Source organism: Akebia trifoliata, chromosome 14 (genome assembly GCF_017979445.1).
Source record: "Akebia trifoliata isolate Shusen 1 chromosome 14, ASM1797944v1, whole genome shotgun sequence".
Classification (NCBI taxonomy): Eukaryota; Viridiplantae; Streptophyta; class Magnoliopsida; order Ranunculales; family Lardizabalaceae; genus Akebia; species Akebia trifoliata.
This window is the reverse complement of record NC_141388.1, coordinates 2,028,753-2,046,059: the sequence shown is the minus strand read 5'-3', so window position 1 is coordinate 2,046,059 and position 17,307 is coordinate 2,028,753. Positions and strand designations below refer to the sequence as shown.

General features: G+C 36.7%; 1 protein-coding gene across 1 annotated transcript; it reads right to left on the bottom strand.

Annotated features, from left to right (window-relative positions):
* Positions 1–320: 320 nt before the first annotated feature.
* Positions 321–12,297, bottom strand: LOC147385416 (nuclear pore complex protein NUP1-like). Its single transcript, XM_086422414.1, has 9 exons — positions 11,905–12,297; positions 7,462–7,508; positions 6,522–6,640; positions 5,767–5,968; positions 5,294–5,602; positions 5,115–5,204; positions 4,264–5,007; positions 3,217–3,659; positions 321–2,054 (listed from the first exon to the last, which is right to left on the bottom strand). The coding sequence occupies exons 1-9, from the start codon at positions 12,146–12,148 to the stop codon at positions 668–670; spliced, it is 3,585 nt and encodes a 1,194-aa protein (XP_086278540.1). The 5' UTR covers positions 12,149–12,297; the 3' UTR covers positions 321–667.
* Positions 12,298–17,307: the final 5,010 nt, after the last annotated feature.

The window sequence follows — 17,307 nt, the reverse complement described above, 5'->3', positions numbered from 1 at the left end:
ACGATTTTGATTGCCATATCACGATGGTCCTTGGATTTTTTATCCAAACCCAACAATAACCACCACTGCTGTGGGCATCACATATTGCTGTAAGAACTTATAGAGAGGGGAAACTAGTGAAAATCAAAGTTTTGGATAAAAACAGTACAGAAATTCCAAAGTAAGCGTTTAAAGTGGAATCCAACTCCATTAACCCTCAGAGCAGCTAAAAGAATATTGCAAGGCCATGAGAATCATATTAGGGCAAGTAACTTAAAATTAACCCTGCATCCAAACTCTTGATGCAAACAATATAGTGAAAAAAACAAAAAACAAAAAACTGTTCAAAAATATATTTTACCCATTTCTTTCTACGATACAAAGAACACGCGATCAGCAGAACAAGTACCTGATCTGCAACCATAGGAACTAAGACAGATGGCAAATATATTTTTCAATGCTTGTTACAAAGACTCAAACCAAAATTGCAGCTATGTGGGGCCTGTAAAGCAAGCAAAAGAGACTGGGATACAAGGAGGAGAAAAAGGAGCAGATCAGCTGACAAATATCCACGGCCACTCTGAGGTCAATTTGCCTTCACTGGTACAGTGAAATCCAAGTGAAAACACGGAAACATCAAGTGCATGCTGTTTTATCTTTTGCAGTAGAACGAACTATCACGAAGATACTACTTTTTCCGCAACTTATTATCTCGTTTAACTTTTACAAATTTCCGGGTAGACTTGTCAGCACCGCCAGTTCCCAACGAAAAACTACCTCCACTAGAGAACCCAAGATTACCCGACATCTGAAATGGAGATGGATTCTGTGGAGTTACTGGATTATGTTGGCTGCTAAATTGGAACGAGGGAGACTCTCCTGATAGAGGCGGTGGTGAACCAAACATGAAGTTCGATGGTGGAGGTGAATTTGCTGGCTGGCCGAACACTGAAACAGTTGGGGTAGATGCCTGCATTGCGTCCTCAGCCATGCTGTCCATGTTCATCTGTTCATTACTTGGTGAGGCTGAACCAAGTGTGGCAGAAGAGGTGGTAGTAGCAGCCGAAGCAAATGAGAATACAGACCCTGATGAAGATGAGCCAAATGCTACTGGTGCACTACTAGTGGTAGCAGCTGCTGTAGAGGATAATCCAAATGAAAACCCTGGTGCAGAAGCTGTAGAACCAAATCCAGAAAAGACTGATGATGCAGTGAACTGTGTACCGGAACCGAACGGATTGGTAGTACCACTGCCAGAGCTGAAAGAACTTGCACCGGTGGAGGTTGTTGAAGAATTCACACCAAACCCAGAGCTTGATCCAAACAAATTAGCACCAGAAGATGACCCAAATAGAGAAGTGCCAGAGCTGAAAGTGGAGGACCCATTTAACCCAAATGCTGGAGAAGAGGCAGATGAGCCAAACTGCATTGGCATGCTTTGCGTAAAGGGAGTAACCCCAGTTCCAGGAGTTGCACGAGCATCAAACAATGGTCCAGCAGCAATAGCAGTATTAGAACTTTGAAACAGGTTATTAGCAGATGAAGATGGGTTTCCAGTAGTAAAACTAGATGGAGCTGAAGCTCCAAATATGAAAGGAGGGCTGTTTGGACTGGTGATGGATGATGCCCGCTTGGTCTTTGGTTCTGAATCTGCAGTGTCCACAGCAGAAATTGTTGATGGGAATAAAGCAGGGTTAGATGGAGATGCAGCAATGCTGGCTCCAAACTGGAATATGGGTGCAGCAGAAGATGTAGATGTTGCAGCAGAGATGGATTGACCGCTTCTGCTTGTATTGGTGACGGCATTAGGTGTAGCACCGCTGAAGAAACCATCACTTGTAGATCTACCAGAAGCAGGAGGTGTCCGAGAAACTGACCCATTGTGTAGACTTGAATTACTGCTAAAACCCCCAGAAGAGAAAATGGTCGGGGTTACCAATGCAGATACTGAAGTAGAAATGGCATTTTCTGGTAGTCTGAATATGTCTGCTGCCTTCTGAGTTTTACCTCTGTTGCCTTTATCAGATTCTACAGTATTGAGAGCAGTTTCTGTTGTCGCAGCCACAGTAGAGTTGCTGCAGGATGACAAAAGGAGAATGTATAGGGAGGGGGATTAGACTCCCTGTTTGATTAACACACACACACACATTGCCTATACATAAAGCATGCCAAAATAATTGAAAAACTAGTCCAAAAAAAAAAAACTACCGCACTGTATCTTCCAGTCATAAAATTAGTCAAGATATTTAGTGAATAAGTATTATTCTCCTGTTTTAATACTGCATTGGTCAATGCTAAAATTTTACTCAACATGCCTTATGGGTTCCCAGTAGCCACTGCCAAAAAAAAGATGATTGGACCAACTTGATAATAAAGAAGAACAATACTTAAATGAGTGAGCATTGAAATTTGAATGATTAAATCAATGACGGTTCAAAAAAAAGGAAAAAAATTCTTGATAGTTTGTTTAGCTGGGATATTGTTAGTAGGGAGAGATTGTAGTTTGTTTACTTTGAGGACTTCTTGTCCTCTTATCAATAAAATTTCATTCATCAAAAAAGAAAATCTTGATAGTTCATACTTCATAAATTCACAAGTCAAGAACAAGTATGTACTTTGTAGTAGTAGTGGTAGTATGAGATTTTTGAGATGAATGTCGAGTGACTGCAGCCTGCAGACTTTTTGAGCATTAATGCAACGAAAAAAGGGAATATTATCATCTATGCCACAAAAGGAAGTAGTACATCTTCCATTTTTTTTATTAAAAAAATCATTTTTATAAGCCATGATGCCAACTGCTATAGCTACAGTGGAGATATCACCCATAAGGTTGACCAGTGTTCTCGCCTCAAGACATCTTTGTCTTGCCTCACTGCTTGAATATTTTCTGGTTATTCCTTAATCCTTCTGTTTTAGCTACTGTAAGCTAAGATAGCATTGTATGCCCTTCATCTTCATATGGCTGTTGTTCCATTCTTCTAATTTCAGATGTTCTTTAGCATTTCCTTTTTAACTTCTCTCTTTCTCACCGAACATTCTACTTCTACAAGTGTGCAACGTGTCTCTGTCCTCTTAAAATTGATGACTCCATTTGGTGCATTATCTCAAAACATTTGTTTCCAAACCAAGACACAGACATAAACGAATAGCTCATACCCTTCTTTATTAAATTATTTCATTACTATAAAGAAGCAACAAATAAAAAAGAAAGAAAAGGGAAATGAAACAGTGTCGAACCTGCTTAATGTATGTAGATTTGAGTCTGACTGAGCACCAAATTTCAGACCTGAAAATTCACTGGCACCAAAGGATGATGAAGAGAAAGGAACTGTGGCAGCATTTTTAGCACCAATACTGAACGTAGGAGCAGCGGTTTGTTTCATTGGTGGAGTTGGCCTATTGAACAATGAGGGCACCTGACATATGGGCACATCTGGTTGTGTGGTGGTGCAAGGAATGGGTGTAGCAGGGAATGTAAAGCCCACATCTTTTTCTTCAGTAAGAAAACTTGCAGTAGGTTTCATGTCGGATTTAGAATCAAGATGGTTCTCCACAAGTACTGTTTTGGAAGCAATGGCCTTTCTATCCACTGCAGACGCATCCAGTTTTCCTTTTTCAACAGCCAAGGTGGTAGAACCAAGCCTGCTACTGAAGCTGTCTTTATTGAGTTCCAGAGATTCCTTCCAAATAAGAACCAACAAAGCAACAAAATGTTAGTACCATCTGAAGGTAACAGGAGTGAATAAGCGAACATGTAAAACCAAGGGTATCCTTGAGAAGACAGTAACACCCATCTTCACAACATCCTTCAAATGCATGACACGTAAAGAGGTTAAGGAGCCACCATCCAATAGGTGTCAACAAGGAACAGGAAGAACATTCTAGGTCAAAGTTCATATCAATCTGATTATCAGAACAACCAAATCTCTAGATCTTTTTCTTGGAACATTCTCCATGTTTTTTAGTGATCAAAAACTATAATCACTGGAGATGGTTAAGATGATCTGATTGGGCTGATATTTGACTTGTAAGATCTCCTGGACCCATCGGATAGTACACCAGCATCTTCGGCAAGGATGTAGAGCCGATAGGAAGACTGAAAGTACTGTCTTCTCAGGAATATGCCCTCATTAAAAAATACAAAATACATGGAGAAAGAAAATGTTTTTATTCAACAAAGATTTAGTAAAAGACCCACAAAACACTAAGACAACAACTTGATTGAGAGAAACCAATGCATAATCCTTGATGGTGCAATAGTTTTGCCTGATCCAAACTACAGACCTCGTGTGCACTTATTTGGTAGTGTCGCTTCTTTAGGGCAGGATTTGCAACGAAGTTGGAAATGACTGAATCCATGTTCTTAAGACTAGGTATGGTATCTTTAGCAGACATTAATGTTGATTCACCATTTGCTTCAGGAGCCAATGCCGAAACAGAATTCTTAATGGGGCCATTTTCATGAACCCTCACTTGCTTTTGAGAAGACGAATCTCGAGCACAAGGCACATTAGTATCCTCAAGACCATCCAAAGGACCAGTGCCCTGTATATTATGAATTAACTTTGATGTATCTAAATCCTCCATGCTTCTAAGATCCCATCCTGAGTTAGAGGGTGATTTCCCCCTGGCAGTAGCTAGCTTGAACTCAGATATTTTTTCTTTGGGAGAAGGCACTAACTTATCGAGTTGCTGCAATATTTTTCGAGCCATCTCGGTAGACTGGGAAGGAACGGAAGCAAAATCTTTGCTGGGAGTACTATTATCACTATTTTCTCCAAAGCTTCGGGCTGAGGTATTATGCTTGGGTTCATCCCGCAGAAGCGGCTTCTGAATCATCAAAGACGTGGAGCCTTGAGCAGCATCAGAACCAGCCACAGTAACAGGAATGGAAGGAGAACTTCCTGGATTTGACTGTAACCTCATATTTTTTGAAGGAGAAATTATGTTAGTCTTCCGACGAATCCTACGTATAGGACCAATCGATCCAATATCACAATCTAAAACTGAATTCCTTCGCTTTGAGACCTGAGAATTGACATTGAAATAGATACAGCAATCCACTATAAAAGATGATTTTCAGAAGTATAGAAAGAAAAGATGCTTTTTTCATTAGTCTAGAAACATAAATCCACCTGTTTACTTCCGGAAAGAGTGTTTTTCTCCCAAATCCACGGAGAACATGTTGAGGGGCCAACATTTCCATCAATTGGAGACCCAACACCCTAGAAAATGAGCAAAAAATGTAAAGTTGCATCCTCAAAAGCACAAATTTGAGAAATAAGGACGTAGAAATATATCCAATCACATATACCTTGTGAGTAGCAGTGTAATGAACCCTGGAATATGGGGTACGAGGCATAGTGTAAATTGCAGATCTGACTCGAGGGCCTGGGGTCTGAAAGCCATTTTCAGAAACACCAGCAAAGCGAACACCAGACCTTGGTGCAAGGAGCATGCTGGGAGACTTTGAAGGAAATGGCGTATTAGTTGACAAAGAAAAATCTTCTCTGAATACTTGACTTTGCAAACCTACTGTGGAAGGGGTTACTTGTGAAGACCTCCTACTGCCCATATAGGCTTTTGCGAGCTCCGCAGGTGAAGCAACATCCTCTTCAAGGACCTGCAAAAAAAAAAGAAATCGTTAGCCAATAAGTGTGAAAAAAAGTAGTAAATAATTTGCAAGTGATTTTCCAGACAAGAAGAGAGAATAAGGACAAAACAACACTAAGCATTTGCAAGCATGTTAACCAGATAAAGAAGGAAAAGGTGAATATGTTTTCATACAGTTGAACCAAATACAGGAGCTGATACCCCCCCAAGTAAGCTTTGTCTCTTCAATCCATTTTCTTGCAGTGGAACATTTGCAAGTTCCTGTCTGTCATGAGCTGCTGGCTGCTGGGATGGTTCAGACCTTCTCTTTTCATCCTCTGCAGATGCATTAACAGTTCTCGAATGCAGTAATTCTGTCAGGTGATCAATCTCAGCCCTGAACAGACATGAGAAGTCATTACATACAAAACCATAAAAAAAAAAAAAATTCAATATCAGAATAATGCACTTCACATAAAACAATTTGATAATGAAAAAATCCAAAAAAAAAAGATATCAAGATGGAAGGTCGTCCTCCCAACCTATGCAAGTAAACCTGGCGATCATGCAGATCCCATTTGATGGATCTACCTAGAAGATTTATTTAGACTATCCTACCAATTGAGCTATTTTGGAGTTCACACACTCAAGAAAAGTGTACAAACAAATCTAAAGGTCAGGTTAGCATTTTTTTTTTTTTTTTTTTATAAGTCAAAATTTATTAAGCAGGAACGAGGTGGTCTCAAGGAAACAAGAGTGCAAAAATTACAATTTCTTTTCACTTACAAGATCCCACCTAAACAGAAAATCTTCGAAGGAAAAACCCCTAAACTCTTTATTTTGTCTATACCAATAAAAGATAAAGCCCATTATAGAGAAAATGACTTTTTGAAGAGAAAGCTCATTCCCTTCAAAGAATCTTCCAAAATCTCATTCCTACAGACACTTGCCTCGTAAACGTCTTCTGCTTGAGAATTTGCTCAAGATCATTAATCCCACTACTGTCAGAACTATTACCCTGGTTGTTCCCTTGATTGCTGACTTCGTCTTGTGCTCCAGAATGAGGATTCTGCAACATTATCATTCCAACTATTTGAGGTTAGAAGCATGAATCTAAATTGGTCACTCAATTTTATCTATTGTACAACAATATCTTTGAGAAAGTTCAGAATTTAGCACCAAAATATGAGGTAGAAAAGCAACTGCACAAGTAGTTCTGTTATGAGAGATGAAAAATAGCAATAGTTACAAAAGACAAAAACCAATACTTAAACCTTAGAAGAGTAAGAAATGATAAAAAAAAAAATAGGCCAGTGACTGAGGCAACCACATACGGGCAACATGCACCATAATTTTGGGAGGCAATTAAATTTCTAATCCATACAACTGTAGGGGAGGGTGAGGAAGCCCTCCAAAGTTTTCAAGGTACCAATCCATTAAATGCTTGGGTTTCAAGGTGCACTACTTGTGAAAACTAAGAATAAATGTAGGCAAGGTAACCCCAACATTACTCATCCAACAAGATTGCTGCCACTGCCAGAATGAATCCCCATATGCTTACCATTACAATTACCGGTTTTTTATTCTGAACTGTACAAAACTAAAAACAATTTGAGTTCTCTTGTTGGAATCTACACTCAAAACTTCAAACCAGATTTCAACCATTAGATACAAGATTTTCTCACTGTGTCGTTGTTTTGTTGTACCGAGCCTTTGTTTTGCTTTTTCTGTTTGTATTGGGTGGGTTCACTCGACCCCCCTCGAGTTTTCTTATCAACAAATTTATCTTTACTGATAAAAAAAAAAAAGTGAGTTCAAAACAGAGATGATGAATGGTCCGCACTGCAACAATTGGTTCAAATACAAACAATAATGAACTTTCTGACTTACAAAGGAAACCACTTCTGGAAACGCATCCCTTGATTCATGGTTTGACTCTGTTCAAATAAAAAATGGGTATGAAATATAATTAGCAATAATCCAATCCATAATTCAGTTTTAGATAATGAGAAAATTAAGTCATACAAAAGGAAATATTACTTGAAGCTTGACTAAGAAAGTAAAAGAATATGAGAAAACAAAAGAACTCATTACCAAGTCATGAATCCAATCATAATTGCACTACATGAATGGTTTTATATTAAATATCTTCCTTGGTTTGTCCTTTATTTATACTGATCAATCTAACATTCATGACCTGGGTAGCGTCAACTTGAAGAGTTCACCAAAAATCTAGAATGCCAAATACTTAAAGAATTGAGCTTTAAGTGAGAACAACAAAAAGCGCCATATTGAAATCAGTGGACACAAGAAAATTGAGTGGATCATTGATTCCGGTTGCTCGCATCATGTGACTGGGAATGATTCATTATTTTTGGAGTTTTGTCTGCATGACAGAGATTGGGCAATTATCACTGCAGATAATTCTGTACACCCAGTGGAAAAAGAAGGCATCGTAAGTGTCAAGATTGACAATTCGAAGGATGGTGATATCATCTTGGAAAATGTTTAAAGAAAAATCTGGTTTCGGTTTCCCAAATAACTGAATCCGGAAAATATGTCCTTTTTGGACCAGATGATGTCAAAGTTCTCGACAACGTGAAGAATGTCGCTGCTGATGTTCTTCTTATTGGAAAGAAGAAGAAATCATTGTTCGTGATGTCTGCAAGTGAGGCCTATGTGGAGAAGACAAGCCGAAACGATGATGTACAAATTTGGCATGCTAGATTGGGTCATATTGGTTATAAAATGTTGAACGAAATCTCATCCAAGAGATTGATTGATGGTGTTCCAATTCTAAAAGATATACATCATAATGTGGTTTTCAAGGCTGTCAATTTGGGAAGTCTCATCGTCTTCCTTCAAAGAGATCGTTGAATTGAAGATCAAATTTGTTTGAATTGATCCATTCAGATGTGATCAACTAGAACTCCAAGTTATGCAAGTTTTCATTATATGATGGTGATCGTGGATGACTTGTCCAGGTATACATGGGTGTACTTCATGAAGGAGAAAAGTGAAGCCCTCTCCAAATTCATTGAATGGGGAAAATTTTAAGACTTGCTTTCTTATTCTTTTTCTCTACAACAAACTTACCACATGACACACCCTTTAAATAAACAAGTCAACCACGTACTTGCTTCTCGAAAATTATCAACCACCCTACGAATTCTCAACAACAACTCCACTTCTTACTACTAATTTATTTGACTAATTCAAAAAAGGTTTCTCTACATACCACCCCACCAAACTGAGAGAGAAGTAGGGACTAACATGGTCCACTCTCTCGACAATCTCTTGCAAATCAAAAACACATAAGACTCAAACAACTTTTAAAAAAAACTACATCTAGTGCTACTCTATAACAAATAAGATGTAAAATGCACTAATCTTTCACACTCTCCCTTAATGCATGCTTACGATCAATCAAGCCAAGTAAATATCTAAAGATCTCGAACTTAGATCTTGCAAGCACCTTAGTAAAAATATCCGCAACTTGATCCCTTATTTATATGTTTTCCAGTTTGATTTTTTGTTCAAGCACTTTTTCCCGAACAAAATGATACTTAACCTCGATGTGTTTAGTACGGGTATGAAATAATGGATTTGCCACCAACTTAATCGCACTTTCATTATCACATCGAGTAGGAACTGCATAGTCAACATCAACATAGATGTCGCCAAGCACCCTCTTCAACCAAATAAATTCTTGTGTAGCTATAGTTGCCGTCACATACTCCGCTTCGGTACTAGAAAGAGCTACATTTGGTTGTTTCTCGCTACACCATGAAATTGTTGTTGAACCTGTATTAAAACAATAGCATGTAGTTGATCGTCGATCATTGCTATCTCTAGCCCCATCAGCATTTGTGAAGCCGTTTAACATAAGCGTTCCATCCTTCTTGTACATCAATCCAAATTCAGGTGTACGTTTTACATGACGTAAAATCCTCTTCGTTGCATCTAAACGTGGAACTTGAGGGCTTTCCATAAATTGAGAAATAATACCTACCGAATATGTAATATCTGGCCTTGTGATAGTTAAGTAAATTGAACTACTCACAAATTGTTGAAATCTTCAAGCATCAACAAGTAAGCATGTACTAAGTTCGAGATCTTCAGAGATTCACTTGGCTTGATTGATCGTAAGCATGCACTAAGGAGGAGTGTGAAAGATTAGTGCATCTTACATCTTATTTGTTATAGAGTAGCCCTAGATAGTTATTTTTCTTTTTTAAGTTGTTTGAGTATTATGTGTTTCTGATTTGCAGGTCAATCCCTACTTTTCTCTCAGTTTGGTGAGGTGGCATGTAGAAAAGTCTTATTTGAATTAGTCAAATAAATTAGTAGCGATGTTATCAAATGGCATATGTGACCATATGTGATCGCATATTGCACAAAATGTTTTTTTATTTATAAAAAAACAGTAAAAAATAATAATAATAAAAGAGGGGGATATGTTTAAAAAAATCAGAAAAATATAAGAAAATAAAAACAAACCTATAACAATATATTTAAATTTTGGATAGCACTCATTTTTCAAATTGAATATATTTAGGCATTTAGTAACAAGAATAAAAGAACTCGAGAAGCTAAATAGTCAATAATATATAAACTATTCATGATACGAAGGTGGCCTATTTAATTATCAAGTTCTAGTTCTAGTTCTAGTTATAGATAATTAAAGTGGATTATGCTTTAATAGTTTAATCATTGGATACTATGATCTTATGTTAGAATGCATAAACTCAATATTTTGAAAAAATAAAGTAAAAAAATAAGATTTAAAGAGAATATATGCGAATGAGAGAATAAAAGAAATAGCTTAGAATAATGCAAGAATAAGGGGTGGAAATAAGGTAATTGTAGGAGAAGATAGATTTTAAAAAAAAAAACCTTGAATTTAATCCTCCAATAGTCAAATCATTGCCTATTGGAGTAATATGCCATCGCAAGTTTTGTATGCCATGGCATAATGAACCAGAAAACCCAAATCGCATGTGCAATCGCATTTGACAACACTGATTAATAGTAGGACGTGGAGTTGTTGAGAATTTGTTGTGGTGGTTGAGAATTTTAGGGAGTCAAGTACGTGGTCAATTTGTTTATTTAAAGAGTGTGTCATGTGGTAAGTTTGTTGTAAAGAAAAAGGATAAGAAAGCAAGTCTCAAAACTTTCCCCATTCTGTTTTATGCTTGTTTTTCTTTTGAGTAAGCATTTTGAATTTATGCCTCTTTGTTTGAGTGAAGGTGTGATTTGAGTTAAGTTCTCACCTCCATTTTTTTTATCACATGGTATTAGAGCCCATCCACGCTGCCATGTGTGGACCCACTTGGCATGTTGGCTCGCCTTGTCAAGACGCCTGGTTCTCAACCAAGGGAGTCTGATGCAGTGGGCTTAGTCCCACATCGGCTGCGTGCAAGGATCCACTCAGGTTCGTATCAATTGGTGTTAGAGCCCAATGATCCTTGGATTACTTTGTGTCGATCATCATACTGATTAGTAAGCATCTTTCCAATTGATATGAACCTACTTTGATCAGATCACAAAAATAATAAAAGATCAAAAATTGATCTCATTCAAAGGAGATAGGACCTCCAAAGTAACCAATTCAAGATGGTTAGTCTCCAAATCCCAAAGGAATTTTAATAAGAATTCTTGGCATGCCTTATTCACATTAACTAATAACTCAAATACAAAAACTACTTCCTAAAACATCTCCACTACGCAACTATTTCCTTCTCAAAGTAAAACACTTACTTCCATAACTATCCCCACTATTTACAAGGGAAATAACTACTTTTTCCCACGCATACATTCTAAAACATCTCTAAAACTTGTGAGTTGTGATCCTATGCTCCTTAGCGACCTGCGCTACAATACTCCCTTTTCCAAAATATAGGTACATAACATAAAAAATTAGACTAAATGCCATTAATCCTAAGTCCAAATAAAATAAAAGCTAGGATTTTGTTTCAATCCAAAAGAATTTTCACAAATTAATTGAACAATAGCAGAAACTCGCTTAACAATTCAACTTCACTTGCTGTTTCACGTGGGATTCAACTCATCGGAGTCTCCAAAACAATCTCAAGAGGGAATAAAAGTAACAGTCTTTCTTGATTCCATTAATTATAGCAATTATAAAAAGGGATGAACCTCTCCATTAGCCCTACTCAATCCCCCAATCACACCAAAAACAAAAAAACTAGAAACAAAACATCAAACCCTAGCCTAATCCCGCCAAAAACAATTAACGAACTCTAAAACATTCATACAAGCGGAAACATCAGAATCAATTATGAGATTAAACAAATGGAAAGTAAATCGAACCTGAAATCGTTTGTGGGGCAGGAAGACTCTTCTGAAACAACGAGGGGAGGAATCTCTGCGCGCTTGTGGTGATGATTCTTGAAGCTGGATCGACAATCTTCAAAAGCCAACCTTTCGTCCCTGCTTCCGTAGGGTTTCTGATCGCACTCGGAGGTCGATCATAAGGCGTACTCGCTCTTCGAAAAGTTCTCGTTCGAAGCTTCCCACCAACTCCTCCTTCGTATGAACCTTCAGCAGTCGCCATGAAAGCTCGACTTCGAAGCTCGCAAAGAGAGAGAGAGAGAGAAAAGCAACTACCTAATAGGGTTTTTTTACACTCGACTCAGAAAAGGAGAGAGAAGCAAATAAAAAATGCGGATACGATCACGGCCAGAGAGAGAGACCTTCGTTTTTTGTTTAGGGTACTGTGTATGTATTTCAACTCCAACCGTATATATACGTATTAAGGATTGATTATCATGTACATCATCGAGTCGGTTTCCCATTCAACTACGGATTCTCTTTAGTATATCGTGGCTAAAAAGTCTGAGCAGTAAAGATTGAAAATAGTGACTAACTAGTTGCACACCACCCACTGCAAATTGCACACCATCACTTAAAAATTTTCCTTTACACTTACATTTGGGTGATTAGACTCACAATTAAAAGAATCATATTGCACTCCTTTGTCATGCTCGCATAAATTATTATTGGTTCAATGACTTCTATAAGAAATATTTGATTTATAATAAGCGTGCTTACAATTTACTCAAGCAGAAAAAAAAAAAAAAAAAAACGAAGTCACAATAAGGTGAATAAGAATAACCCTTTATGTCATTGATAATGAAGTACAATTAATAGATTAAGATAGAGGTTACAAAAAAAAAAAAAGGTTATTTTTCAAAATTATTGTGCAACCATCTATTAGTGGTGTGCAACTAGTCAGTCCCTTAAAAATAACAAGTGGGACCAACATTATGGATCTCTCAAGGTATCACTTCAATTTTTTTATGACACCTTTTTTCGGAATATTAAAGAATCACATAAGAAAAAAAAAATGATTATAATTTAATGATTAATGATTATACACCAACTTATCATAAAATTAGCCCATCAGAAAAATAAATTGATTTTGAATCACCCCTTCAAATTTTGGTGGAAGAGAGGCCTCTGAGAGAGAGAGAACACATATGCTGAGGTGTGTCAATATCTTTCTTGGGTGTCGTATATATAATTTTAATATTATTTGGGGACTGGTGGTAACATAAGATATTTTTTAATTGTGTGAAAGAAGAACGCCTTGATGATATGAAATCTGAACACGTGTCTTAATTTTTTTGTTTTTGTTTTTAACCGGCACAGTACTGTAAGTGTTTGAATCTTTTTGACTTTAATGTGCTTGTGGTGGGGAGGGTTGTCTGCTGTCGTAAGTAAAAAAGGCAAAAAGAAAAAAGAAAAGAGTCCAAGTGCTGCTGCTTACTGAAGAAGTTTGATTACTATCCTATTCCCAGTCTTCTTTTCCTTCCACGTGGCACAATTTCAGGTCTATCCTGATGCTTATAGAAGAAGTTTGATTACTATCCTATTCCCAATCTTCATTTCCTTCCACGTGGCACAATATTTCAGGTCTATCCTGATGCTTACAGAAGAAGCTCGATTACTATCCTATTCCCAGTCTGCTTTTCCTTCCACGTGGCACAATATTTCAAGTCTCTTTTGTCCCCCCCCCCCCCCACCAAAAACAAAACAAAAAAAACTTTAAAATCCTGCATCATTGGTTATTCCTACTTTGTAGCTCTTTTATGTGATGGATTATTCGTTATGGGCTGGAACTTTATCATAAAGTTCATTTATGTGTGGGTCTACCAACGACCTAAGCCATACATCGAATGGCTAGAAATTATTAATCAAATTCAAGTTGGATGTGTGGATCGATGGGTTAAAGAGTGGGGCAAATATACTTCGAATAATGATGCTAAGGGATATGCCATGTGGCGTATATTGGTGGGACCCATAAATCACGGCTGAAAGCGATTCACATGAAAAAAAATGTATATATATATTTTTTTTTTCGGGTGTGAGACAAAACAACGTGGGAACACGCGGTGGATGGAAGGTGGGGTTTTCCAAAAAAAAAAAATTCTTCAAAGGCTAAACAAACACTCATGCAAAAATGTGTGTGTTTTTTTCTTTTTTCTTTCTCAATTATATTCTCTCTCACATTTAGACTTTACCTAGTCCATAGACCATGATCTTGTCCAAGGACTAGCTTCAGGGAATAAGTAATGCCCGCAGACCACATGCACCAAGTGAGGGAACACTCCTATGGGTTGCCCCTAAGGAATTAATACTCATGTTGAAGATATGATGGTAGATTGACTAATTCTCATAAGCAATTAATGGTTTTGTTATTTGGATTTCTGCTTGCTATAAGAGACCTCTTCGATAAAATGTTAGTGTCATTCGATTGTTATGTAATCTCTAATAATAAAAAATATTTTCTCAACTGGTTTGATATATAGTTAAGATCATCTAATGAGGTTGATCTCTTCATAACAAAAATCTTTCAATTGGGCTTATAGCTTGTGTTACAAAGTTATATTTTTACTATAAATATTAACCCATACATTTGTGGGAATATAGAGTAGAGGTTAATAATTTTAATTAAAATTTCAAACTTATATTGTAAGAAAATTTCATGGTAAAAGTGAGCTACATGTCGAAATTCAATTGAGCATTTAATTAATTTCTCATAAATGTTTGTTGATAGAAAATAACTTTTTTCGGAATAATTTTTCAAATATTTTTAATGATTTATTTTACAATTCTCCGGACATTTGAGAGATTGGAGGTTTTTCACGAGACATTCATGATGATTTAACGGTATCATAAATATACGATAAGAGTTAAAGACTTGGTGATAGTTGCATTTATTGAATTGTGTGATGACCAGATTCTTATGTTGTCACCATGTGTTGTGGAGCTTCTTCTCTATAAGGATTAGAGGAGATCGAGTTTTCATCGACGAGTAGTGTTATTCTAGATTCCTCTTAAGTTGTATGCCCCGGGACTTGTCCTTGGATAAGACCATAGTTTATGGACTAGGCAAAGCCCAAATACGGCCTGGTTCACTGTCCACGGGGATACCTGATTATTAAAAAAAAAATACTCTGGAAAAAAAATAAAAAATAAAAAATTAGATGAAAGAATGATCAACTAAGTTTCACACTTTGATGAATGGAAAATAGTAGAAAAGATAAAATTAAAAATGAATATAAAGTGTAATAGCACCCCAAGTAATTGACAAAGAAAGGAACAAATTAATTAATATGATTTAATTATTAAAATGAAGATCAAATTATTTCAAGCCTAAAGGAATAAAGGAATCGAAGGATACAAAAGAGTGAGAAAATTCCAAAAATGGATACAAATTGACTTGCTAAGAATAGATTTAAAGACTCTTGAATTTTAAAAATGATGTTAGTTTGGATAAAATTGAATGAAAAATACCATTCCTTTCAAATTTTAGATAAAACTTCGACGATGATTAATGGGAGGTTTTTTTTTAGATGTGCTATTGGTACCCCAACTTTTACGTATTGCACACCATTTTCTAAAATTACTTATCACACCCTAATTAATTAAAGATTAAAATGCACCATTCAAACATTACAATAGTTTGGTTCAAGTTATTACCTTAGCATTATATCACATTCAAACAACTTCAACGGTTGTTTACAATTAAGATTAGGTTCATAACGTGAAAAAAACCTACATTTGATGGTTCAAGACTGTTGAAATTTTTATTGTCAATTTTTTTTTTAGGGTATGTTTGATTCCATGAAAAGTCACTTTTCATGGAATTTGAAATCCATGAAAAATTAGTTGTGAAAAATAGGTAGGGTTGAAAAATCAAATTCCATTGTTTGATTTCACTTGGATAAAATCATGAAAAAAATATGAGAAAAAAAAAAAAGAGGAGAAGGAAGAAGAAGATGAGAGGAGGGGGAGAGGAAGAAGAAGATGACGAGGAAGAGGGAGGGGGAGGATGTGGCGACAAAGGTGGTGGCGACGATGGTGGAGACGGAGGTAAGTGAGGAAGATGGGGGGAGAACGTGGTGGTGGTGGTGGTGGTGGTGGCGGAGGAGGTGAGGGATGGAAAAGAAGAAAAAGAGAAAGAGAAGGTGGTCAGAAACGGAACCGACGGCGATGGCGATGGTGACGATGGTGATGACGACGACGGCGAGGTTAGTATAATGGTGGTGGTGGTAGGAAAAAATTGAGGATGAAAAATATGAGTGGATTTCATTTTCCCACTTATATGGGTAGGAAAGTGAAATCTATGATTTAGTGGACTTTTTGAATGGGGTGGAAAATGAATTTTCATTTCCATGTGCAATCAAACACTTGACAAATGTCATTTTTCATGAAAATTGATTTTCCACCCTATTTTCCATGTACAATCAAACATACCCTTAATGGATTGAAACCGTCAAATTAATGGAGGATGGGAGAAATTTGATGGCTTTAAACTGTTGAATTTGATAACATAAAAAATTTCAAGGCCCATGACCCGTTGAAATTCGGTTTTTAAAATCTGTGGGCTTTTGGCCCGTTGAATTTTCTTGTCAAAATTCTCCATTTTCACGTAATAGTTCATATAAATTCCTTAATCTAACAAATAGAATGAGAGAGTGAGTGGAGTTTCTATTGACCCTCATCGTTTACTTATTCTTAGTCATTGATTTTGTTCATATGTCACGTCAAATAGCATAAATTTATCACTAGTCCTTTTAGAAATACATTTTTCTTACAAGACTAATGATAAAATAACTCACTAAAACATACGCGTTAGACCTGGCAAGTGCACAAAATCGTAGATCTTTTTCCTTGTGATTCGGTTTTGTGCACTTGCCACATCAATCACATACATTATATCGAGTCAGATTAGCAAGTTGAGAAATAACTAACATCTCAACCGACAATATAATGGACACTAGTGTTTTCTTCGAAAAAAGAAATGACAAAAAAGAGAGGCACACAGTATATAATTAAAGAATGACTCCAAAATAAGGGTTATTAGTAAGACGATATTGAATTATGCAGCACTGTTATGTGGATCATTATTATTAGTATCTCTTATAGTCATTAAGTTTTTAAAAAACAAAGATTTTTTAAACAAATTAAGGAATAAAATGTAAGAACCTCATTTTTGATATTGGTTGAAAGAAGAAAAGCGGGGAAGCCCCAAGATATTTTCCATCCTACCCGAGATTCCCAGACAATGTAAGAACCAATGAGAACAGCGAGTTTTGGGTGGCAATCCACACTCGTTGTTCCATGTACAAGTATATATGCAGCATCTTGGGATGGCACGTGTGGCCCGCCAAAGCAAATATATATACTTAAGCTCCCAATTCCAGC

What these genes read in the sequence shown, in the direction of transcription:
- LOC147385416 (XM_086422414.1), bottom strand. Translation starts at nt 12,148, where the DNA reads ATGGCGACTGCTGAAGGTTCATACGAAGGAGGAGTTGGTGGGAAGCTT. An exon ending in CTCCTGTATTTGGTTCAACT is followed by an intron (nt 5,603 to 5,766) that starts GTATGAAAACAT and finishes TTTTTTTTGCAG; the next exon opens with GTCCTTGAAGAGGATGTTGC. An exon ending in AATCTACATACATTAAGCAG is followed by an intron (nt 2,055 to 3,216) that starts GTTCGACACTGT and finishes GTCATCCTGCAG; the next exon opens with CAACTCTACTGTGGCTGCGA.